This window comes from Myotis daubentonii, chromosome 2, assembly GCF_963259705.1.
Source record: "Myotis daubentonii chromosome 2, mMyoDau2.1, whole genome shotgun sequence".
NCBI classification, from domain to species: domain Eukaryota; kingdom Metazoa; phylum Chordata; class Mammalia; order Chiroptera; family Vespertilionidae; genus Myotis; species Myotis daubentonii.
The window spans coordinates 178,192,825-178,217,670 of NC_081841.1; the positions used below are offsets into that span (position 1 = coordinate 178,192,825).

Here is a 24,846-nt window from a genome sequence, read left to right on the forward strand (position 1 = left end):
TAAGTGCACTGACAATAAGATCAAAGAATCAATAGAATGCTGGTCAGGAATGAAACAGTATTGTAAAAACTGGCTTTTAGCTGTGTGCTTTTAAATCTGTATGCAGAAACTGTTGTGTGTGTGTTATTGTTCTGTTGTTTGTTTGTTGGGGGGGGGGGTAGTTTTTATGTGTGCTTTTAAAGCAAGGAGCTTGCCCAACTGAAAATTCCTTGGTGGGAGCTTCCCAGGAGATGATATCTCTATTTAGGCATCTGGAATCAATGAGGGGCATAAGATATGCTTTCAATCACTAAGTTAATTCACTAGACTTTAAAAACTCACAGCTTTAAACACAGAAGAACTAAACCTTTCTGAGCACTGATTATATGGTGGGAACTGTCTGTATTTTCTCATTTGAATACCTCCAAAGATTCAAAGCTTAATTGTAAAATCAATAATGGCATTTCAAAAAAGAATTTATTGCCCGGCTGAGGCTCAGGATCATAGGATCAGGAGCTCCAAACTAAAGTGAGGATGATAAGAAAATGGCCATTCAAAGAAAACCTGCCTCTGTTTCTCTCTGCTGGCCGGTCATCAAAACTAAGCTGGATGCTCTCTCCAAAGGATTTGTATGCGTGCATATAAACGTAAGCGATGGACGCAGACAACAGGGGTTGGGGGTGAGGGCAAGACTGGGGGAATGAGGGGACAATGGGGGGATAAAGACACATTTGTAATACCTTAATCAATAAAAAATTGTTTAAAAAAAAACTAAGCTGGAGTCTTTCACAGGCCACCTGTGGGTTTTACCAATTGCCCATGGAGACTGTCCCCAGTCAGTACGTTTAAACTCATAATACCAAAGAGACAGTCTTCTTTTAGCTGCTTTGCAACTGCTAAGGTTGGTCTGAGGACTGACACCAGAGTGTTGGACTTTTTCCCGAGTCTCTCTTCATACATCCAATTCAACACGATCAATACCCAATGCCCCCCTCACAACAGCTGCTCCCCTTCCTGATGTCCCCCCTTCACCCCCCTGACTCTCTTCCAGGCTCACGGGCTCAGAACATTCACCTTATTTGTAGCCCTTTCCAACACTGGCATGGCCCTGAAGATTCTACTTCTGCAATGTGTCATGACCCAATCCCCTCATTACAATGCCCAGACCTCACCTGTGTGCAAGGCTGCATTACCACGTAAAAAAACAAAATAAAACCAACACTTTTCTTAATCATAATCACTGAGAGTAAATTTGAAGGTAAATATATACTAGCAGTAATCCTAGCACTTGAATAAAATCATTCTTAAGATGTTTAAGTATTTTCTTTCTGGATGCACACGTGCGTGTGTGTGCATGTGTTTTCTTAAGATATTAGCTCATATATTTAAAGAAAATGGGATTAATACGCATATCCTATCTAATAAAAGAGAAACATGGTAATTGGCGTACGACTGCTACGCTTCCCATTGGCTAATCAGGGCGATATGCAAATTAACTGCCAGCCAAGATGGCGGCCAGCAGCCAGGCAGCTTAAACTGAACATGAGGCTTGCTTGCTTCAGTGACAGAGGACTCCAACATTCCCTGCCTGCCTTGCCGGCCTCTGAGCTTTCAGTTTAAGAAACATTGTAACAAATATAGAAGCTAAACAAAACCCAAGAAACCTGCTTTCAGTGAGCCCGGGATCTCAGAGCTGGAGTTTCGATTATAGAACCCAAACAAACCAGATACCTACTTTCAGCAGCTGAGACCTCAGAGCTGGAGCCAAGCCTCAGAGCTAAAGCTGGCCCAGAATAAAAAAATAAAAAAAAGAAAGAAAAAAGGAGCAGTTGGGAGCTTCAGTCCCAGCCTGAAAACAGCCCTCAGCCCCTCACCCAGGCTGGCCAGGCACCCCAGTGGGGACCCCCACCCTGAAGGGTGTGTGACCAGCTGCAAACAGCCATCATCCCCTCATCCAGGCTGGCCAGGCATCCAGCGGGGACCCCCACCCTGATCCAGGACACCCTTCAGGGCAAACCAGCCAGCCCCCACCCATGCACCAGGCCTCTATTCTATATAGTAAAAGGGTAATATGCCTCCCAGCACCAGGATCAGCAGAGCCGCGAGGCCTCCTGGTACTGGGATCAGTGTAACAGGGGGCAGCGCCCAAACCCCCTGATCACCCTGCGGCTCTGTGTGTGACAGGGTGCGGCGCCCCAACCCCCCTACCCCACGGGCCCTACTCTGTGTGTGACGGGGTAGAGCCATAACCTCCCCATTGGCCCTGCCCTGAGTGTGACAGTGGCGGCGCCCCAACCCCCTGATCGGCCCTGCTCTGTGGGTGATAGAGGGCGGCGCCCCAACCCCCTGATCCGCCCTGCTCTGTGCGTGACAGGGGGGAGCTCCCCAACCCCCTGATGGGCCCTGCTCTGGGCATGACAGGGGGCAGCGCCCCAACCCCCTGATTGGCCCTGCTCTGTGCGTGACAGGGGGTGGTGCCGCAACCTCCCCATCGACCCTGCCTTGAGTGTGACAGGGGGCGGTGCCCCAACCCCCCAATCTTCCCTACCCTGAGCTTGACTGAGGGTGGCATCGCAACCTCCCAATCTGCCCTGCTCTGTGCATGACAGGGGGCGGCGCCCCAACTCCCCAATCAGCCCTGCTCTGAGCCCGACCAGGGGCTGCACCTAGGGATTGGGCCTGCCCTCTGCCACCCGGGAGCAGGCCTAAGCCAGCAGGTCGTTATTTCCCGAGGGGTCCCAGACTGCAAGAGGGCACAGGCCGGGCTGAGGGACTCCCCCCGCCCCCCCAGTGCACAAATTTTTGTGCACCGGGCCTCTAGTATTATTATAACCTGCTTTTGTTTAATATTTAATAAGTTATTTTGATGGCTACATAATATTACAGTATATGATAGTTTATTACCAAATCCCCTATTTGTAGATATTTTGCTATTATAAATAACTGTGTCAAATACCCTTGAAGTTAAATCTTTGCAAACAACCATAATTATTTCCTTCAGATAAATTCTTAGATGTGGAATTGCTGCCAGACAGGTATGAACATTTTCAAAGGAGGCTGTTAAGTACCTGCCAAACTACCCTCCAGAAATAGATCAATTTCTACTCTCACCGGATTCCCTGAACATCCACAAAACTGGGTGTTATAACTTTGTTTTAAGCAACATCAGTTTCATTCCAAAAAGTGGAATCATGTTCCTTATTAACATCTTGCTGGGAGTACACAATAGGCAGTGGCTTCCTGCCTCTCGCATCTTCCCACCATAGCCCACGTGCACTCACTTCTCAGGCTAAGCCTCCCAAGGACCCCTCTGTGCTTGTCTGTGTACCCAGAAGTCTTTTCTACAAAACTGTCTACCGAACCTCTCTATCCTTAATCTCCAAAAGTCAGCTCCCTTGTGATCACTAGATAGTTGTGGGATTAAAAGTGGAAATGAGTGTTACACACCTGGGGGTTCATTTCCCCAAAGGCTCTGCAGGTGCCTAGTTCTTCATTCAGTGAATCAAGGCATCGCACCTTTGCTTATGCTGGTCCCATCACCTGGCATGACTTTCACATGCATGTCCACCTACTGAAATCTTAACCACATCGCACATTCTGTTTCAAATGCCAATTTTTTTGGAAACGTTCTACCTGTCTCCCTAAACATCATCTTCTAAACTTCCATAAAAATTGCGACCTCCTTCTATCTCATATGGCAGTCATTTTTATAATTCCTTGTATCTTCTCTGGACTGCATGTGTTGAGAGCAGGCTCTGCATTAGTTCACCTTTGAATGATTTTTATTACCTGGGGTGTCCTGCACCAAAGAGGCATCTTGTAGAGAGTTTGGGGAGTCTACCTCAGTCTGGAGAAATTTATGGAACATCTACTCCTATATTGTTTAGGTATACAATAAGCCGAACAGAGAAGACAGATATGGCAGATGGATCCATAAATAGGATTGCAAATGGCCAACCCCCTCATTTTCATGGGCCGGACAACCCTTTGTACACCCTGTGATAACAACAGCTATCTTTGTCCAAGCGATTACTCTGTGCTGGTCTCCGTGCCAGTAGATGCTTTTCATGTCTTATCTTGTGGAGAATAGAAAAAAAATCTGTGGTGTGGTAAGTGACATAGAACTTTCTAGAGCAGGGGTGGGGACCATCCGGACCATGGGCTGTATAAGGCCCAGGAAATCATTTGGTCTGGCCCTGCCAAGGCATTGGGGTGAGTTAATTAAATGTTTGACCAAATGTAACAGGCTAACTTCTTTTTTTTTTTTTTAAATATATATTTTTATTGATTTTTTACAGAGAGGAAGGGAGAGAGATAGAGAGTTAGAAACATCGATGAGAGAGAAACATCGATCAGCTGCCTCCTGCACATCTCCCACTGGGGATGTGCCCACAACCCAGGTACATGCCCTTGACCGGAATCGAACCTGGGACCCTTCAGTCCGCAGGCCGACGCTCTATCCACTGAGCCAAACCGGTTTTGGCTAACAGGCTAACTTCTAAGTGGGTAATTTTGTGTGGCCCAGGAGTGATGTTATAAAGATCCCAAGGGCCCCTGGCAGAAAAAGGTTCCCCACCTCTGATCTAGAGCGTCCTGCTCAATCACAGCGGTTGGGGTAATGGGTGAGCTTAATTTAAATGTCAAAGGACATTTCAAAGGACATTTCATGGGCTATTATTGGTCATCAAAAACTGCCTGAGGGAGCAGAACTTTAGGCGAGGGGGGCTTTTTCAAATGGGTTCTGAGCCAAGAGCTCTGCTGGGCTTGAGAGACTGCATTTCTGAGAAGTCCAGGGGATGGGGCTGCTGCTGCCCTGCGGTCTGAGCAGGAAGGAAACGGAAAGTGGCTGGGGGAGTGGGACCCTCTGGAGTGAGGCGAGGGGTTCCTGAGAAAGTACTACGTGAAAAAGGAGGAAATGCAGGGAACTAATATTTTTGCACATTATAGCAAGATCGAGCACAGAACTGTAAAATGTATTACCCAAGTAATAGCTCTGAGCAAGAAAAAAATAATAAACCAAAATTAATCTACCTCCTGGGCTGGGAAATGCTTTACAATGGCCCAGTACTCACTAAAATGATCAAATCAACCTCAAAATCGCCTAATGAAAAATGCAGCCAGTGTTGAGAATCTAACGAGGTTGCCTAGGGTGCTATTTACCTCATTTTGGTTCTTTCTTTTACTTGCCATCTCTTCTGTGAATTAGATTGCTGCTTAGTACCTATTCGACGTTCTCATTTACAACTTCCAGGAATCTGGACAGTAGAGGAAATACGTGAAAGAGAATAAAGCAGCATTTCACACATCCCCAGGTCTCCTGAACAGCCTCTCTCAATCAAATGCCAGGCCGAAGGGGTATCCCGGAGTAACAGGGCTGGCACAGGTGTGGAGATGGGACCCGGGACCTCCACAGGCACAGGGAAATCATTTCATGACTACGCTGGGCAGGTACGATCCCCAGCACACAAGTGGAGCACCAAGTGATACTGTGGTGGGCCGAGACACAGACCAAAAGCCAAGCTACTGGAGTTACCGTAATTCAGTCTGCAAACTCAATTTTCCCACAAACATTTTAGAACCTCAAAAAATCCTATGACGGGGAGGTGGGGGGCGGGGAAGGGGGCGGAGGGGATTGTGTTTTAGATTGAAGAAAACGAATCAGTTATGTTTCTAAGTTGTATGACCGAGTTTCTTAGATAATTCCTACTCCAAGGCTGCCTGGGAAATTTAATTCATGTTGCAAATTAACAGATTTATGTCTGGCACGTGAAATCCAACAGTCACAGTATCTGCCGGTGAGTGAACCTCCCTGACAGTGCTCTGAGGGACAGGACTCCATCGAGAGGGGTAGTTAATGTTTCCCCGACACAGCAGTCCTCGCCTTCCTCCCGACCTGCAATATACCTGGAAATAATGAGCCAGCGTGTGCCACGTGACTCAGTAGAGCTGCTCCCGGGTATCATTTGGGCATTAAGTTGAACAGTTATTCTTTCATGTCACAAGGGTATCATTCATTAAATTATGGCTATAGTCCACTAAATGGGTCTGTGGTGGAAAAGAGCTTAAAAGAGCAGTGCTTAAGGTATTTAGTGCATCTAGGTAATGGGTTGTTTACAGGAGCTGTCCTGGGTGTCTGTTTTTGTTACTGGTCGCTTCACACCTGCGTATTACGCACTCTCGCAGCCAGCGGTGCCTCCCCACCCACCGTGTGCCTGCAGAATGCCATTTTCTGGGGAACAAAGATGAAAATAAGATGCTCCCTGACCTTAAGAAGCCTCAGTGTACTGTGAGGTCAGACCCCAAATTACAAAACATGGCATAAGTACTACCTTTATTTTGTAATTGTGGTAAAATACACATAACAAAGTTTACCAACTTAAACCACTTTTTAAGAATACCGTTCAGTAGTGTTAAGTACATTCTCATTGTTGTGCCACCAATCTACAAAATTCTCTTGCCTTGCGACGCCAACTCTATACCCATGAAGCACTAACTTCCATTTGCCTCTCCTGCCAGCTCCTAGCAACCACCATCCTACTTTCTCTGTCTCGGAACCGAACTACGATCCTAACCTCATTCAAGTGGAATCATGTAGCACCTGTTGTTTTGTGTCTGGCTTCTTTCATTTAACTTAACATCTTCAAGTGTCATCCATGTGTCAAAATGTCTTTCATTTTTAAGGCTGAACAATACCCCATGGTTTGGATCTACCACATTCTGATTATCCATTAATCCCTTGGGTTATTTCCAACTTTTGGCTACTGTGACGAATCCTTCTATGAACATGGGGGTACTAAAAGCACTATTTTAAAAGAACGTGTAAGATGCTGTGGCAGAGTTGAGGGTCTCACAGAGGCAGATGCGTTAGAGTTGACTCTGAAAACAAGGAGGCTCTCAACAGGGTCCCTGTGGAAGGGAAGCCAGGAGGCCTGATAATCTGGCAGAACCATCACACTAGCCAAGTGCAAGAGGGGGTTGGGGGGGGGATGCATGTTGGGAATTGGGGCTCGAGGAGTAGGTGGGAGTAGACCTTTCTACAGCATCGTCTGTTCTGGTTAAACCACTTCTTTAAGAGCCTGCCCTGGTCCCAGCTGAGGGCCCCAGGTCCCATTGCCAGTGCACTTAGCCACTGGCAGGGCCAGGATGCAACTTCTTTGGGTCCCCCACGTGTGTCTTCCCCTGCCCCCTGGGCTTCCTTCCATCAACTTTGAGTGAGTCTCTGGGCCCTTTACTGCCTCCAGCTGGTTCCTTAGTCCTGACTGGGTCATGGATTCCAGAATCTTCTCTGGTGGCTGAGCGCTGGCCATCCCGCCCCCGATGGAGTGGACCTGGGGCTATGGTACCAGCAGTGGATCATCCAGGCCAGGAGCTATTGGGGACCCATAGGGATCAGACCAGTGTCCCAGAAAGAAGCAGCCTGCTGGTGGGGGGGCAGGGGAATGACAGCGAAGGACGGGTTCGAGGAGGCAAGTCTACGGAATGGGCCAAGGGACAGAGGGCAGCAACTAAAGGCCACCCTGGGGAGGAAGAGAAGGACTGTGAAATACGAAGAAGTAAGAATCGATCGGAACCAGATACTAGAGAGTTATTACCAAGTAGCCTGGGTTGACTCCCAAGACGTAGGCGTGAATAATGAGATGTTGGGCCCATGTCCTGGGGCAGGGTAAGTTCCACCTCGGCCCAGGGCTCAGCAACCACCATGAGGCAGCTCACACCAGGAGGACAGAAATATTGGTATTCACATTCATGGTCAGTTTCCAAGGTTTACCTATGGTCACCGATGTAATTTGCATCCACAGAAGAACAAAGGGGCCCCCGACTCATTCACGGGGAAGCCAACAGTCGGATGCAGCCACTAAACCTTTAGTTGAAATTTTAAAGAGGCAAGGTGGTTTAAACAAACCTTTTCTCTTGACTTAATGAGTGCTGTCAGGTGTTTGAGCACCAGAGGCCCGTCCAGGCTGTAGGTGAAGTTAACGTTGTCAAAGACAATCACGCCTTCATGGGGCCAGGCCGGCGGGGGGCGTTTTTCGTATTCCCAAGGCGCTTCTTTCTCAAGGTTTGTATATTCCATCACCCTTTCTACTGAAATCATCTGCAAGACAGAGGACATCGTGGGTTTATGGATGGTGAGAGACTGTAAATGAACCGTTCTGTTTTTTTATTTTAGTTTGAACCATTCTGTTTTTATACCTAGTTGATTAAGGATATCTCACGTTGTAACACCCCCAAAGGAGAGAAGTTAGGAACTGGATGAAGACTTTGATGATTTACAAACTTGTTCATCATCTTTTGACACTTTTACGTACTTACGGGTACTTCCCTCAACATTATATTAAAACTAAGAGAATGAGATAAAAGAATGCTAAGATCTCATTTATCTACTTTTCATATCTGAATTAAAAAAAAAAAACACAAGAGGATTTTGTTAAAGAAAAGACTACTTATAGCCACCAATCAGTAATTTAAGCTACAGAAGGGCCATCTGTTATAGATGAATTAAACTGATGGTCACCAAACCTCAATTTAATAGTCACTTTCTACTTCATTAGAAGAGCAAAATGAGTATTTTATTTTTATTATTTTCCTCTTTTTAGGAGAAGGTGCAAATATTCATAAGAGGAGATAATTTACATATTGACTATGCCCTCCTAAACAAGTGTACTGGTAACTCAACACCTTTGACCAGGCATCCAAGAGGAGCTTAATTCTACCAAAAAGAGGGACCCCAGCACATTCAGGTGTTCAGTGGTAAATTGCTAAATGCTAAAATGGGGGTGGGGGGAGGAGATGCCTATTAATTAAACAAAGAAAAACCTAAAAATAATATATTTTTTTTTTAAAACCAGGAATGAGGAACTACCCCATTAAGAAAAATAAATAAATGGGCCTCTGAGAAATTAGCTTACATCCACTCCAGGATTTCAGAACCGCCCTCCCACAGAGACCTGTATTACATTTGAAGACAGCTTGTGAGGCATACAAAACCTGCTGACATGGCATACATAAGACTGAGAAAAAGATGTATACATTTTATTTTACATTAACTTTAAACAGATGGAAGCAGGATCTGAAACACGCTGTTAGCTCCGATGTAAAAATAACAGTTTTAATATTTTACATAAGGAGCGCTTTTATGCTGTTTAATGGGAAGGAGACTGGAAAAGGCTAAGAACGTCAAGATAAACATTACCATATTCTCGACTTCGGCGCTTTGCCTGACGCACCACTGGAACATGCCCATGAGGGTGAGGGCGTAGGACAGTGCCAGGCCAACCTGTCCGGCATCCAAAGCTAAATGACGAAAAAGGGGGAGTCAAGACAGTCCATTCTAAGCCCAGAGTCTGGCTCCTTCTGTCACTTTACCAAAAAGACTCCTTTAAAGTATTGAAACACAGCATTCGATAATAGCAATAGTTTACACTTTCACTATCCGTTGATTGAGACCAGGACACGAAACCCCCTGCTGTGAATTCACCATGACTACTAAATGAGTTTATTAATCCCACAGGACTGACACACACCTGGCAGATGATATAGGTAAGTCATTATTTAGAGTTTCCTCATTGTGGTTTCCAGGACCAGTATGTAATTTCACTTACTAGGTCCAATGCAACTGTGGTTGGAAACCCCTAAAAACAAAGCAATGCGTACTAAGAACCAGTGCTTTTAAATCCAAAACACTCCTCTCATTGTTCCATTGTTCAATACTGTGATTTGGTGCTGTAACATGGAATAGTTAGGGATGGCGAATTCAAGCCATGCACGCCAACACCTGCTCATCTGGTACCCATGGGGCAGTGAGGATAACATTCCTTCCCGCTGAGCATCTTTCTCCACCCAGTGCACCAGGTACCTACAACCAAGAGATCTGAGTGGTCCTGTAGCTAAAACCTAAAGCCCTAAGCTGGACAACATGCTTAAGGGTGAACTTGGTTCTATCCTCACAATTACCAGACACTACCAAGAGGCTCAGGGGGTCGGCTTGCTACATTTGCACAGGTCTCAACCCATTCAAAGAAGATCAAAGGAACTCATCCAGACCCCAGTGGTCTTCTCCATGGGCCAAACAGCAGAATCACACCCCACCTCACACACTGCATATGCTCTAATACAAACCCACTAGGTATTAGACAAGGTGGCAAGAGTTCAATTTAATACTTGTACATGCAGCCATACATGGTAATCATACCACGAATAGTTACTCCCATCTGTACTTACTATTTGCCAGAATCAGGGACCCAAAGGCAACAACGGTGACAAAGATGGCACAGATGGCATCCAGACGCACAGCGAACCATCGGGACGTGGTCAGAAACAAGAACCAAGCCTCTGGGATTGTGAACACAGCAAGCACATGGAAAAGTAGAAAGACCACATTAACCACTTCGAATGAGGGGGAACACTGTACTCAGTGGAGCTACAGAAGATTTTTACACAAAGGAAGACAGCAGAGTTGCACACTCAGGGAACCTGAAGATTCCAGAAAACTAAGTGCATTATACTCAAGCATCAGTACAGTGGATTTTTCTTGATTTTGAGGGGAGCATGCATTAAAAAAATCCAACCCCCAGGTTATAAACAGAAATGTGATCCCTCTACAGAACTGGGAACATGGTCTCGTCAGTGCATTTCTTCCTCAGCTGGGCCTCGACATGAAGCTCAGTCTCTCTTGTGCTGTTTCCAGTGCTCCCACAGCAGAGAGGGCAGCTCCCAGTCCATTTCCAGCACCTTCCATATTCACTCCGGGGCCCTGCACAGTGTTGATGCCTTAGGAGCCTGTATCTAAATGACCATCTCACTAAAGGGATCTGCGTGTAGCGTTCTAAGTGCCATTTTATCCTCAACATATGAGACAGATTGGAAAGCTTCACAGATACAAAGAAAATTACATATCAAAAGGGTGGCAAATCTGACAGTTAGGAAGTGGATTTCCTCAGTCACTTCTGCCACCCCACACGTTCTAAAAAAGGGGTCGGCAAACTATGCCCTATGGCCAAGAACGGCTCACCACCTGTTTCTATGAATAAAGTTTTATTGGAACATAGTCACAACCATTTGCTGATGCATTATTTTTGACTGCATTTGTGCTACAACAGCAAGGTTGACTAGTTGCAACAGAGCTGATATGGCAAACAGAGCCTTAAATATTTACTATCTGGCTCTTTACAAAAAAAGTTTCCTGACGCCTGCCCCAAAGGGACAGAAAGTCATGGGCCCAATGATAGAAGAACAACACAAGCTGGGGGGGAGGGGGGGTGCTGTTATTGAGGAAGAGGGGAGCGCAGAGCGGGCAGGGGAGGGGAGGAAGATGTGCAGCGACAGAATGTGGGGCTGGTCGCAGGGGGAGGCAGGGAGAATGCAAAGCCAACAAGGCCACCTGAGAGGGAGGTCAAGGCTCAGGAGGCAGCAGGGCTCATCCTTTGAAACCGTTTCCAGAAACAAACAGACCTGAATGCAAATCCTGGTGCGCATCAAACAGTTCCTGAAACCTCTCCTCAGCTTTGTACGCCCTGATGGTCCAGAGTCCCTGGAGAGAAGACGACAAGTGGGAAAACACCGGGCTCCGAGCTGGGGAAGCAGAGAGAGAAGACAGAGAAAGTCAGTGGGGAACCATCTGTGGTGGCATCTCCCAACAAACAGCACAGCCAGAGCCTCCCAGCGGAGGGCCTGGGGCAGAACCGGCTGTGCCCCTTCGGGGAGGACCCTGCAGGTCAACCCTCAAGCCCCTGGTCACACCATGCTTTCCATTACCCACTTGGGCATAAAAGCTTCGTTCTGACCCCATCTTTGGCCAGCTTCAAATCATAGCTAGTTTTGGATAAATTCTTTGTTTGCTAGCTCATTCATCACAGTCCTGCTCAAAGGATCTGTTGGTAAAATCTGGGTGTTTAGGGGAAGGTAAGATCTCACTCGTGTTACAGGAAGCTGCAGAGATTTTATAAAATGACAGGGGAAAACTCAAACTTAATGCCAGCACCTGATTCCTTAGCCCGGCATGGAGTGTCTGTGTGTCACACAATACCATGCATGTGGGCACTGCACATGTGTTACGGATGCTCAGTTAGTATCCACAGTTCTACAAGCAAGGAGGGAGCAGGCTTCCATGTGTGGAAGCCCTGGGCTGTGGGCCATCTGACCATCCACTCAGCCGGGGGCTCGTTCCAGACTGGGGACCATTAGGGTTAGTGCTAGGGTCAGGGTCCCCAGCCTGTGACAGTGCTGAAAGGAGAAAACATTCTCCGAGGCAGATATGACCTCACACTTCCCCTTGTATCTAATTCAGGCAAAGAATCTCAAGTGATTCTGCGATGGTTCTGACCATCCAGTTTTATGCTTGTGGTCTTACTCTAGCATCCACACTGTTCTCTCCCCACCATACTGAGTAACTTTTGCCTTCTCTTTACTTTAGTTCCCTTTAAACCTTGCACGTTGAAGAGAGCAACACAAACACAGGCTGAGCTCATGTGCCAAATCGGAAAAGTTGGAAGCTCCACGGAGGCCTTTTCTGCACCCCCCAGCAGATGTCCCAGCCCGCCCCCGAACACGGCCAGTCTGGATATAAGGTGCCCATCAGGATGACTCAGGGGAGTTACATGGCTCATTATATGAAGAGAGTGCTACACACAGTGCAGAGAACTCATGGTCTCATGCCCAGAGCTAATGTTGTCACATCAACTATTTCACCATCGACAATTCTTCTGAGAAGGAAAAAGAGGTGCTACAGTTCTCCAGAGCTTGGACGTCCTCCTCACTTGCTTCCCTCATTAGGAGGTCAAAGTGGCAATTGATTATCCCCACAGGGTGGACTCTATAAACCAGGTGTCACCTAGCCTTGAACACCAGGGCAGCCAAAGAACACATCACCTTCTTGACCGCATACCCAAGAGCAATAGCGGTACAGCAGGAATCTGGGCCTGTGGAAAACTATCCTCTGTCTTCCACACGCCATTCGGGGCTGAGCAGATGCCAGGATGAGTGAACTGGAGGGTTTGCAAAGAAATTTAACTGGTACAGAGAGAGAGGGGGGGATGCCAAGGCTCCGGTATTATCTTGCCCAATGTAATATCCTTTTTCCCACCGACTAAGTTGACTATCCTGAAGTAGACCTATGTAACACCCATGGCATTAGTCACCAGTCACAGACAAATGTAACCTACATTTCACAAGACAGACAGCTGTGTTTTCCGTGAAACCTGACGACTGTTTGGGACACAGGGTTGCAAATCTTCCCTGGCAAGGTGGGCGGGGAACTGCATGCAAGGACCCTGGGCTGCCAGCCTTGCTATAGGCTCTTGTTAATGCTGTGGGTGACCTGCTAGCTGTCATGTTCTTAATGCCTTTGGTAGAAGCCAGCAAGCACTGTTTAAGCCTCAACTCAAGTAATCCTCACAAGAACTCCAGAGGGCAGGTGTATTATATCCTTGACAGAGGGAAAAACAGACTGAGGGATTAAGAGAACTGCCCAAGATTAAGTAAATCAATCCAAGTAGTTGGTAGAGCTGAGTGACAGACCCAATACTGGCTTATTCCCAAGGCCGTGCTTTTAATCATGGCCACAGCACCTCACAGAGAGAATAATCAGGGGTTAAAGATGCCCGTGTATGACTAAATGCATCCCCCCCACACTTTGTAGTTTATCTTTAGAAAACCCTAAAATCTTAATCCACAAGCCTTACTCAATACCGTACATCTTCGTAAGCATCTTAAGTTGAACAAAGTCCCCAAGAATTGGCATGAAAACTCTAAAACAGCAGACATGAGGATCCATGACTTGAAAACACATGGCACACGTGTTAACACTCCCCCAGCAACACCCCTGGCAGACATTGCTAGTTGACCATAGAACCCTTACAGACAAAATGTGAATATGGCTTGCCAAATGAATAGAGTTGGGTAAAGAAATACTACAACTAAATGCCATCCAGGCTTTATGTACTTCTCTGTGATTCAACATTGCTAAGCTCACAATTGCAAAAATGAAAAACCATTAGATCAATTGTAGATTTGACAGCAAGATAGCTTAAATGTCAGCCCAAGGTTGCAAGGTTTCAAGCGTGACCTGAAAACAAAGCTCGGGACGTTAGCAGTTATTCAAAGCACACGGATGAAGCAAGTTTGTGCCTTCTAGCCAAGACAATCAGGTGTCCTTCTTTTTGCCGGTGGTCCCAACAGCGGCCTCAAGAGGTGCTGTCAATTATTGCTTAAGCAGTGGTTCTCAACCTTCCTAATGCCTTGGCCCTTTAACACAGTTCCTCATGTTGTGGTGACCCCCAACCATAAAATTATTTTCGTTGCTACTTCATAACTGTCATTTTGCTACTGTTATGAATCGTAATGTAAATATCTGATATGCAGGATGTATTTTCATGGTTACAAATTGAACATAATTAAAGCATAGTGATAAGTTATAAAAAAACAATATGTAATTATATATGTGTTTTCCGATGGTCTTAGGCAACCCCTGTGAAAGGGTCGTTTGACCCCAAAGGGGTCGCAACCCACAGGTTGAGAACCGTCGGCTTAGAGGAAACAGTGGAATTGTTATTTATGGTACAGACCACCAGGTCTAATCAACTGGCTACCACATGTGGTTATCTGTGGGGTGTGGAGGAAAGAGTGGCCTCCACTAGTAAATGACTGAAGCTTTGTTGTCTGCACAAAAAAAATGGTTGGGGCTTATCACTTGTCCCGCCTTCTCCAAGTCCTGTCATCATAACAAATCACATCAACAGAATGTTATCAACACCTTGACGACACTGCTCTGCCACCCCATTAAAAGATCTAAGAAAACCAACCCTCAACAGTAGTTTAGCTGGTTTTCTTGATGACTGAAAAGTTGGCTATAGCTTTTATGAAACTGTCACCCGCTAGTCTTTATGCAAATACTTAGGACAAATGCCCTTCTAGGGTTTATTATTAAAAAAGAAACACACATTTGCCACAACAAAAACTCCTTTATCCTGATGAACTTGTATTTTTCCACTTGGTAGATACGGAGAACCGTGGGAATCAACATTTCTCTCCTTAGCCTGGCTTCCAGAAAGCTAAGCTGGTGTTATTTTGCAGTAACTATCCTCAGCTGAGGTTTCTGATACAATTATCTTTCTTCTTTATGTTTTGGCTATCGTCCTTATAGATTTAAAAAATACATATGTTAGTCTTATAATTTTTATCTTCCTTCTTTATGTTTTGGCTATCATCCTTATAGACTTAAAAACATATTAGTATCTATTCTCCTTATAATTTTGTTGTTTTGATAATAAAATGTTTGTGCATTAATGAGATAAGCTCTGAATCGGTACATCCTCTGTGATTACCTGTAGAACACAATGGTAAATCATAAAATGCTTTCCCCACTATTCTAACTCTAGGAAGCTGAATAGAGTAACAGACTAAACTGATCCCTCTCCTGTGTCCTCCCGGGGGGATTATTTTCAGTATCCATTTATAAGGACAGCCCAAGGGGGTGGGGGTGGGGGTGGGGAGCCCTCAAACAGTGTGGCACTACTGGTGACAATTAAGAGCAAGACTGAAAATAGCAGTGCTTATCTTTTCAAAACATTTAACCACCACAACTTATTGGAAATGTTTTGAGTATGTGAGAGTAATATATTTTTCAAATGTATCACTTCTGACATGAGTGCATTTCCTGACACCTTTTCTCCCTCTAATCCAGCGGTTCTCAACCTGTGGGTCGCGACCATGGGAAAACACATACAGCATATCAGATATTTACATTACGATTCATAACAGTAGCAAAATTACAGTTATGAAGTAGCAACGAAAATAATTTTATGGTTGGGGGTCACCACAACATGAGGAACTGTATTAAAGAGTCGAGGCATTAGGAAGGTTGAGAACCACTGCAATCTTCGCCTTTCCTTTGTCATTTCTAGAAATTCAGGGGGAGGGGGAGAGAATCTGTTTTATTTCTCTACTAGTTAAAAGATGATGAGATACTTTATACCTAAGAAACATGTATTGCCTTCTGCTCTGGATTAGGAAGTATGTCATGACCAGGATGGAACTGCCTGTCTTCAGTGCTCACATTCCCATGGAATCTTACATCCATTCTTGCCTTATGCGAAGCTGAAGGCTGCATCTAGCATGGCACTGATCTATTTGCATTAAAGGCCACACTGACTAAGAGAGGTTTTAATACTCAGTTCATGTTAACGTTATGAGAATTTCAGGGTCTCCTTAATGAGGGCATGAACGGAAGCCAGACTGCACTGCTGCCATCCCAACCTGACAGCCTTCGTACTCACTCGTAGATTCCAGGCGTTTGACATCTCTGGACGTTTCTAAGAAATATCTCCGAAGGACAATGAAAATGATGCCAAGGGGAACCAAGGGTATTGCAATCCAAGGTATAACCGCCACCGCCACGCCGACCACACCGATCACTTGCAGAAACGTCTGAAACAGTGAAAACAGATGCAGAGGTCGCCTGTGAGATTGTGATTTATAATAAGAATTAATGATTTCGTCTTTGCCCCCATGTCCCGCACAGAGCTCCCAAGTGATAAAGGTATCTTTTATGTAAATGAAGTCACCTGAGGAACACACCTAAAGAACAGAACTGGTTGCCAATGGAGCCAATCTATGGTTAGAGGATTAAAACTTTCAGTCCTACCCCCTGATTGTCCTGCAAGAAGAGAGGGGCTTGAGGCTGAATCAATGGCCAAATTGACTTAGTCAATCATGACCACATAACGAAGCCTCCATAAAAACCCCAGCAGACAGTTCCTTGCCCTTTTCTCGGAGAGCTTCCAAGTTGGAAAACCAGAATGCTTTCCACCATAATGAGCCCCACGCTGCACAAGGACAGAATCTCCTTGAGCTTCATTCAGGACCTTGCCCCTGTCTCTCTTCGCTGGCTGTTGGATCCATATCCTTAGTATTCTTTACAATAAATCCATAATCTAGCGAGTAAACGGGTTTTTCTAGTTTTATGAGCCATTCTAGCAAATTAATGGAGCCCCAGAAGGGGCTCATGGAAACCTCTAATTTGCAGCCAATCATTCAGAAGCAGCACAGGTAACAAGCTGGGCTTGCAAGTGAGTGTGAAGTGAAGGGCGGTCTGGTGGGACAGAGCCCTTTACCTGTGGAATCAGATTCCATCCTGGGCAAATGGTGTCAGAATTGAGTCGAATGCTCGGACATCATGCTGGCACCCAAGAATTGCTTGCTGGTGTGGGGAAGCCTCCACTCACACACATTGGAAATGGGTCCGGGAACCCTTTCACCTCCCTTACCAAGAATTCTTTGCAAAAATAGAATTAATGAGTTGTTTTGTTAGGATTAAATTCCTCACTTCCAAAGACGTGTTGTAATGGCAGGAAATGTCTTCCCATCCAACAAAAGAACAAAAACATAGGTGTGATCCTGCTGCTACCTATCGAATGCTTACTATATGCCAAACACGGAGATAAGAACTCTCTGGGCATGAGCTCTTTTGATGCTCTCAGTAGCTCCATGCGGTAGGCATTGCTATTTTCCTTATTTAGCTGATGAGAAAATTTGAGACTCAGAGGGGGTAAGACTTGAATCCCAAACTATCATGAGTCAATAGATATCACCCAGGAAACGAGCAAGGAGTTATTACAGATGAAGAATCAGAAGACTCAGCAATACTCAGAGATAAAGAAGTGGATAGAGACATATGTAAAACTTTAGACAATTAAAAAAGAAAAAGAAGTGGATAGGTGCAAATTCAGTACTCAGAAAAGGAGGAAAATGTTTACCTTTGGAAGTGGGGTTGTGCTTTCATGTTCTACCTATATTTAACACTTCCTGCATGCTGTCTGTGTATCTGGCTACATGTTAAATACTTCATGTGTATTCACCCACTTAATTCTCACAATAGCCCTACTGAATTAGTAATATTATCCCATTTTACAGATGGAGACACCAAGGCACAGGGAGAGGAAAAGCAACTTGACCCAGACTGCAAAGCATAGGGTGCTACAGAAACACGAGGAGGAATACTGGACCCTGTTTAGAGGGTTCTAAGAGACTTGTGACCAAACTTCACAGGTGGGCTTAACAAACAGAGAGTGGCATGAAGAATCTGCGGGTAGTAATCACAATTGATGCAACTTCTGACCAACAAGGAGCCCAGCAGCAAAGGTTAACACGATTCTCCTGTGTCGTCTCAGCACCAGCACTGCACCCTCTATCTGCCAGCCCAAGGCGGTGCCCACCACCCCGCCCAGGACAGCAATCCGTGAGGGAAGGATTAGCAGGGTGACATCTACGCAGGCTCAGGTTATCATTTCACAGCTCTTCCAAATCACTTTTCACAGAGGTCCTCACAACCAGCTTGTGAATGAGGAAAGAACTGTCATTTCCATTGACAGATAAGGAGCCATGAAGCTCGGAGGTTAAGTGGCTGTCCCAGGTTCTCCCTGGAAGTTACGAGGTATCGTGGAGAACGCCAGGAGCACACTGGACTTTGAGAATCCATATCCACAGCTGCAGACAGGAGGAGGATGGAGGATGGAGGAAACTACGAGGGCTGAAACTGTGGTTGAGAGCCCTTGTGAATCAAACTGCATTGTCTTGATGCAGACCCCTGTGCTTTCACGGCTTCTCCAGTCTTTACTGTGGCTATCATCACAAAACCCAGAGTCAAGAGGAATGGAATTCTGCAGGAACAAATTCCAATAATAAATGGAGAAAAATAGGGCTGCCTGGCTTCTTTCCTGTTATACTCACAGCTGAACAATGTCTTACAGCTACTGGATTAACCAATGCATCCCACCCTGCTACACCCATGAAGAAGCCCGCCTTGTCCTTCACACTCATGGGGGAGGGTCCTCCCAGCTGGCATCTATGTCTGATCTTAAGTAAAGTCACCAGGCTTGCCATCATTAGTTGTCAGGGGGGCAGTGGGGAGAGGCTGTGGCTTTTCTCTGGCTGTTGTATCCAGGGTCTATGCACTTCTGGATATGCACTTCTGAAATAAGATGGACAATAAACCTCATGCCTACTACAATTTCTGACCTCAACATATTCCTCCTTGCACGCCCCCCCCCCCCCCCCCCCGCCCAAAAAAAGAAAATCTAGGCCTTCCAAGCATTGATAACCTCAGGAACCTGAAGGCAACTCAGCATTTTTTTTTTATTGTTATTGTTTGCATTCCACGTCCTTTTTCCTCTAAGGAGAAAGCCTTGCTTCTTCCTAGTGAAGACACACTTGCTCTGAAGTTGCTGAGCATTCAGGGAGACGTAAGGAAAAAGGTGGGGGTCTCTGAATCAAAACCAAACCAAATGCCTGCTTACCGGGTTATTCTAAATTTCCAAAAGAGAAGATCAATTTGACATTTTCTACTTTGTGCATCGTGAACTGGTGTCGTTATCAAGGGAAACACAAAAGCTAGATAGAATCTGTGAACCACAGTATCCCAGGAAAGTCAACTGTGTCTACCCCATCCAGGTCGGCCTTCTTACTAAGCACGCATCTTGAGTTGGACGCCGGGGTGACTAAGGTAGAGGACCCTGCCAGCAGCGCCTATGAAGATGCCTGACAGGTGCCTCTCATTCTCGGAAGCCTGCTGCAGCTGTGGGCAGCTCTTCCTGACAAACTACACTGGCATCCAAATGAATGTTAATAAGGTGCACAAAAGCAAACAAGGGAAAAGTGCTTATGAAAAAATTTAATGGTTTTAAAAACCTGCCCAATCAAACACTTTGCTGATGCCTAATGGCAAATTTCCTCATAATACTGAAGAAATCCCACAATTCCCTGGATCTAGTTGGCAAGCAATGAAATGTTGGTTATCCCACCCGCCCAAATACTAATAATGGATACACATTTCATGAAGCTTGCCATGTGTCCAATCTCTTAAGTATTTCACATTCATTACTTATTTTTATTCTCACATCAACTCTTAGTAGAAGGGATTATCGTCTCCATTTACAAAGCAGGAAACTGACACTCAGAAAGATTTAGTAATTTTCCCAAAGTCAGATAATTCAGTCATTTTTCACCAGTGCCTGTTCTTTAAAATTCTACATAATATTGTATCCCATGTACATATCAGATTCATATTTGAAAAAATTAATATCGAGATATAATCCTATTTTATATTACTTTCCCTTCCCTACCTGTATTTTCTAGTTTCGTTGGTCTTTCCCATGAGGTAACCAGTTCTAGACTCCCAGCTAATTAGGGAATAATGGCGTGTTCAGTTCACAGAGCAGAACTGATCATTAAAAGATCTTTAAAATGCTTGCTAACAGAACACACTAACAGGTGTTTATTTAAGAATTACTGTTTAAATTAAAACACACACCAAACAGTTTCATGAGATAGATCAATTCGAAGCACAATGACTTTGCGGGTGGGGGCAGGGGAGGGGGAAGAGAAGAACCAAATTTCATTTTAATAAATACATAAAACCCAAGGACAAAAAAAGACTATTTGACATGTTCAATATCTGCATTTAGATGGTGGTAAAAACATTTACATTTCTTAGGAAGTCTCTTCCTCTAGAATTAACATTGCATTCTAATACATAGATTTTAACATGGTCCCTTCACAAGCACAATTTTAAACACAAGGACCTGTTTGCCTGTTTGGCATCTAACTACCAAACTGCTTACAGTCCTGTAAGAATTCCTAGGTATCTACCCACGATTTACTTTCAACTTAATTCCATGGAATTCTGTTCCTGCTCGCCTTTGTGAAGCTTGTGCCAAAGAACGTGTTTTCTATAAACAGCAGTAAAAAATGTATTCTTCTTATTCTATGCAAATAAATATGTCATCCATACTTTTGGCTCACTCCATTACTATTTGAACTCTTCCTCGTTCGCATACTTACATTAAATACTAAGTGAAATATGTATTTAATCATAAGGCCACTTAATCAGTAGACAGTACTTTTATTATTTGCTTACAGCATTAAAAAATAAAACCAGGATCATTAAGATTGCTAACACCTCAAAGGAATTTCAAAGCTTTTAAATCTACTGTCAGTCAGACTCCAAAGAATTCTGTTCCAAGTTGTGATAAGGGCAAATCATCCAGATTGCCTTAAACTATTGCTGATCTCACAAAAGATATGGCTTAAATGCAATAAACAAAGCAAGATTCACTTCTTGGCAAGAAAACATGGCAAGATTTTCTTCTGATTTGGAGAAAGAAATGATGCCTAGTTTTTTGATCAGTAAGCTGTTTACTGCTGTGGGTGTAGGAGAGATTCTTCTATCTATTTATTTTGGAAACATATAAGATAAAAAATAACCGTTCCATAAAATGGCTATCACACAGATTGTGCTGCTGGCTAGTACAAGATTCTTGTGGAGGCAGTATAATTTTGAACAGGCTATCCAAAATTCTACAAGTATTAAGAAGTAAAATGTAATTCCAATCAAATAATACTCATTATACTTCAATTATAGGTAAATAGAAGCAAAGAGAAAAATGTGGAAGAGTCTTAAATGTAAGCTCCTAAACCTTAATATAAATACTATTAATACTAGGGTTAGTATTAAATCAGGTGTAAGTTATGTGTTGATATGGCTCCTTGCATGTCTTAGGGAGTTCAGAGATCAAGTCTGGTTCCCAGATCCCTCTTTGACCACCTGTTTCTTTTTACTTCGTCCAAGTCAGTGTATGAAGAGGTCTATGCAAACTCTGAGATTAAACTTTCCACACTTGTCCTTTCCTTGGGATGTGTCCATTATCCCTTTCCTCCCCCATTTGGCCTGGGATCTTTTCATAGCCACACCAGCTCTGGGGCTCATGTAGCTTTCCATTAGTTCTTCATCCTGAGTCCTAGCTAACTCCACTGCATAGTGGAATGGTGGGGCACAGCTCACAATTTCTAAACCACTCAATAGATAATATTAGGGAAATGTAATGCACTTCTTCCTTTCTTTGTGATCATCATCTTATTGATCAATAGCTTCCTTTCTGCCTTACCTCAGTGTTAGAGCTTATTAAGAAATTCAATGCTGGAGTCCATCTATATGCTACTTTCAAAAGGCACCCCTTAAAAATAAGGGCACATAAAGGTGGAAGTAAAAGGTTAGAAAAAGGTACCCAATGAAAACACTAACCATAAAAGAAATCTGGAGTGTCTATCTATACCACTATAAACATAGAAGCGTTAAGTTAGTAAGGATTCATAGAAGTAAAGAAAAACATTTCATAAAACTAAAGATTCAATTTATATAGAAGATATTTTAAAAATCTACATTCATATAAGCATAACAACATAATGACAAAACGTATAAAGCAAAATCTGACAGAACTCCGGAGAAATAGACAAATCCATACTCCTAGTGGGTGTTTTTAACCCATTTATCTCAATAACTGATTGAACAATCAGATAAATATCAATCCTATATAATAAAAGGGTAATATGCAAATTGACTGAATGGGGAAATGACCGGTCGCTATGATGTGCACTGACAACCAGGGAGCAAACACTCAACGCAGGAGCTGCCCCCTGGTGGTCAGTGCATGCCCCCAGGGGGAGTGCTGCTCAGCCACAAGCCGGGCTGATGGCTGACGCAGCAGTGGTGGCAGGAGCCATCAGTCAGACATCCCCTGAGGGCTCCTGGACTGCTAAAGGGCACAGGCTGGGTTGAGGGGACCCCTCCTGCACCCCGAGTGCATGAATGTTGTGCACTGGGCCTCTAGTCCTATATAATAAGAGCCTAATATGCTAAGTGCCTGGCCGTCCGGTGACCCGTCGATTGTACAACCAATCAAAGCATAATATGCGAATGATATGCTAAGGCCGCTCAACCACTCGCTATGACGTGCACTGACCACCATGGGGCAGACGCTCCAACTGGTAGGTTAGCTTGCTGCTGGGGTCCAGCTCATTGAGGCTGAGCAAGATGGGCCGACACGCCGTGGGGCCCTCCCATGGTCCCTCCCCAGCCCAATCATGCACCAGTGGGGTCCCTCGGCCTGGCCTGCACCCTCTCGCAATCTGAGACCCCTTGGGGGATGTCGGAGAGCCAGTTTCAGCCTGATCCTACAGGCCACTCCCCTCAGGACAGCACCAGGTACAGGCTCACTGTGGCAGTGCAAGCCTCTCCCAATCAGGACTGATTGGGTGCAAGCCCATGGCAGGCGCAGTGGGGCCGGGATGAGCAGGAGTGGCAGGTAGGAGCTGCAAGTGGCGTTGGACTGGTTTACACGCACTCCCTGCAGGCCACCTAGAGGAACCCCACACATGCACGAATTCGTGCACCAGGCCTCTAGTAGATATATAAAAGGTTGAAAAACATAATTAACAAACTCAACATAATTTAAAAATATACAATACTGCAGCCAATAACTGAATACATTCTTTTCAACTGCATATGTACTATATAATAAAAGCAAGTATCAACGAACTTCAAGAGACAGAAATTGTGCAGAATATATTTTGACCTCAGTGGATTTAACAAGTCATCAACAAAAAGATAACTAGAAAGTCATTAAATACTTAGAAATTCAGTAATAACCTTTGACATAACACCTGCTTCAAAGTATTTTGCCAGAAAATGAAACCTACTAATATTAAAATCTGAGGGCTGCAATTAAAGCTATGTTTAGAGGTAAATTTAAAGCTTTAAACTTTTTTTTTTCTTTAAAGAAAGGCTGCTGGTAATACATGGGAAATGTTCCTTAATTTTGCTGTCAACCTAAGCTGCTCTAAAAAAGGTCTTACAAAAAAAAAAGACTAAAAGTCTAAAATTCCATCTCTAAGTTAGAAAATGAAGAGAATATTAAACTACTAGTATGTAGCAGAATTGAAACCAGAGAAAAGTAGATTTACGAAACAGAAACTAACTTCCAGAAAAATCAACAAATCCTGAAGCATGTTTCTTTGAGAAAGTCAATGAATAAACTCCTACCAAGACTAACTGAGAAAAAAAGAAGGGAAATTACCATTATCATGAACTACAAGGGGAGAAAACAAGAGATACCATGCGCATTAAAAAGAATACAATAAACAATGTGCTGATAAATTTAACATTTTTAATGCAAAGTCAAATTTCTTGATAACTATATACCAAGAATGACAAAAGAAAAACAGAATATCTGAATAATTCCATACCAATGTAAGAATCTGAAACCATAATTTAAAAGCTTCTTACAGAAAAGACTTAGAGGCCAAAATGGTTTGGCAAGTAAATTGTAGCAAATTTACTTAGCAAATTCTTCCAGAGAACTTAACCCCAAAATTATCATGATATATAACAACCAGACAAAGATATTAGAAGAAAGCAAATTTACAAATCTGTCTTAGGAACACTAAATAATATGCCAATAAACTGAATCTAACAATAAAAAGGGATAATACTTCACAACTGAACTTAGACTAGGCAAGTCGGAAATCTATAGGGCAGGCTGGAAAGGGTATGCAGGCTGGAACCCTTGGGCAGGAGCTGACACTATTATTCACAGATTCATTTCTTTTTCTTCAGAGAGCTTTAACTCTTAAGGACTTTCAACTGACTAAGTCAGGCCCACCCAGATAATCAACTGATTATGGACTTTAATAACATTTACAAAATAAGCAACACCTAGATTACTTTTTTTAAAAATATATTTTTATTGATTTCAGAGAGGAAGAGAGAGATAGAAACATCAATGATTAGAGAATCATTGATCAGCTGCCTCCTGCACACCCCCTACTGCGGATCGAGCCTGCAACCTGGGCATGTGCCCCTGACCGGAATCGAACCCTGGACCCTTCAGTCCACAGGCTAACGCTCTATCCACTGAGCCAAACCAGCTAGGGATAGATTACTTTCTCACTGAGTAACTGGGCATGTAGCCTAGCCAAGTGGATACTTAAAACTGACCATCAAAAGGAGGAAACACTTCCCATCTCTGTTTAGAAGGCCAG

The 24,846-nt window shown here is 44.2% G+C and overlaps 1 protein-coding gene across 3 annotated transcripts in view; it reads right to left on the reverse strand.

Annotated features, from left to right (window-relative positions):
- The window catches only part of ABCC4 (ATP binding cassette subfamily C member 4), a 237,282-nt gene that overhangs the window by 41,805 nt on the left and 170,631 nt on the right, over nucleotides 1-24,846 (reverse strand). For all 3 annotated transcript variants that reach the window (XM_059684967.1, XM_059684966.1, XM_059684968.1), the window contains 5 exons: nucleotides 16,251-16,401; nucleotides 11,431-11,550; nucleotides 10,201-10,311; nucleotides 9,173-9,273; nucleotides 7,883-8,074 (listed from right to left, as the gene is read on the reverse strand). In XM_059684967.1, the coding sequence (XP_059540950.1) occupies nucleotides 7,883-8,074; nucleotides 9,173-9,273; nucleotides 10,201-10,311; nucleotides 11,431-11,550; nucleotides 16,251-16,401 (675 nt within the window). The remainder of the gene's footprint in view (nucleotides 1-7,882; nucleotides 8,075-9,172; nucleotides 9,274-10,200; nucleotides 10,312-11,430; nucleotides 11,551-16,250; nucleotides 16,402-24,846) is intronic.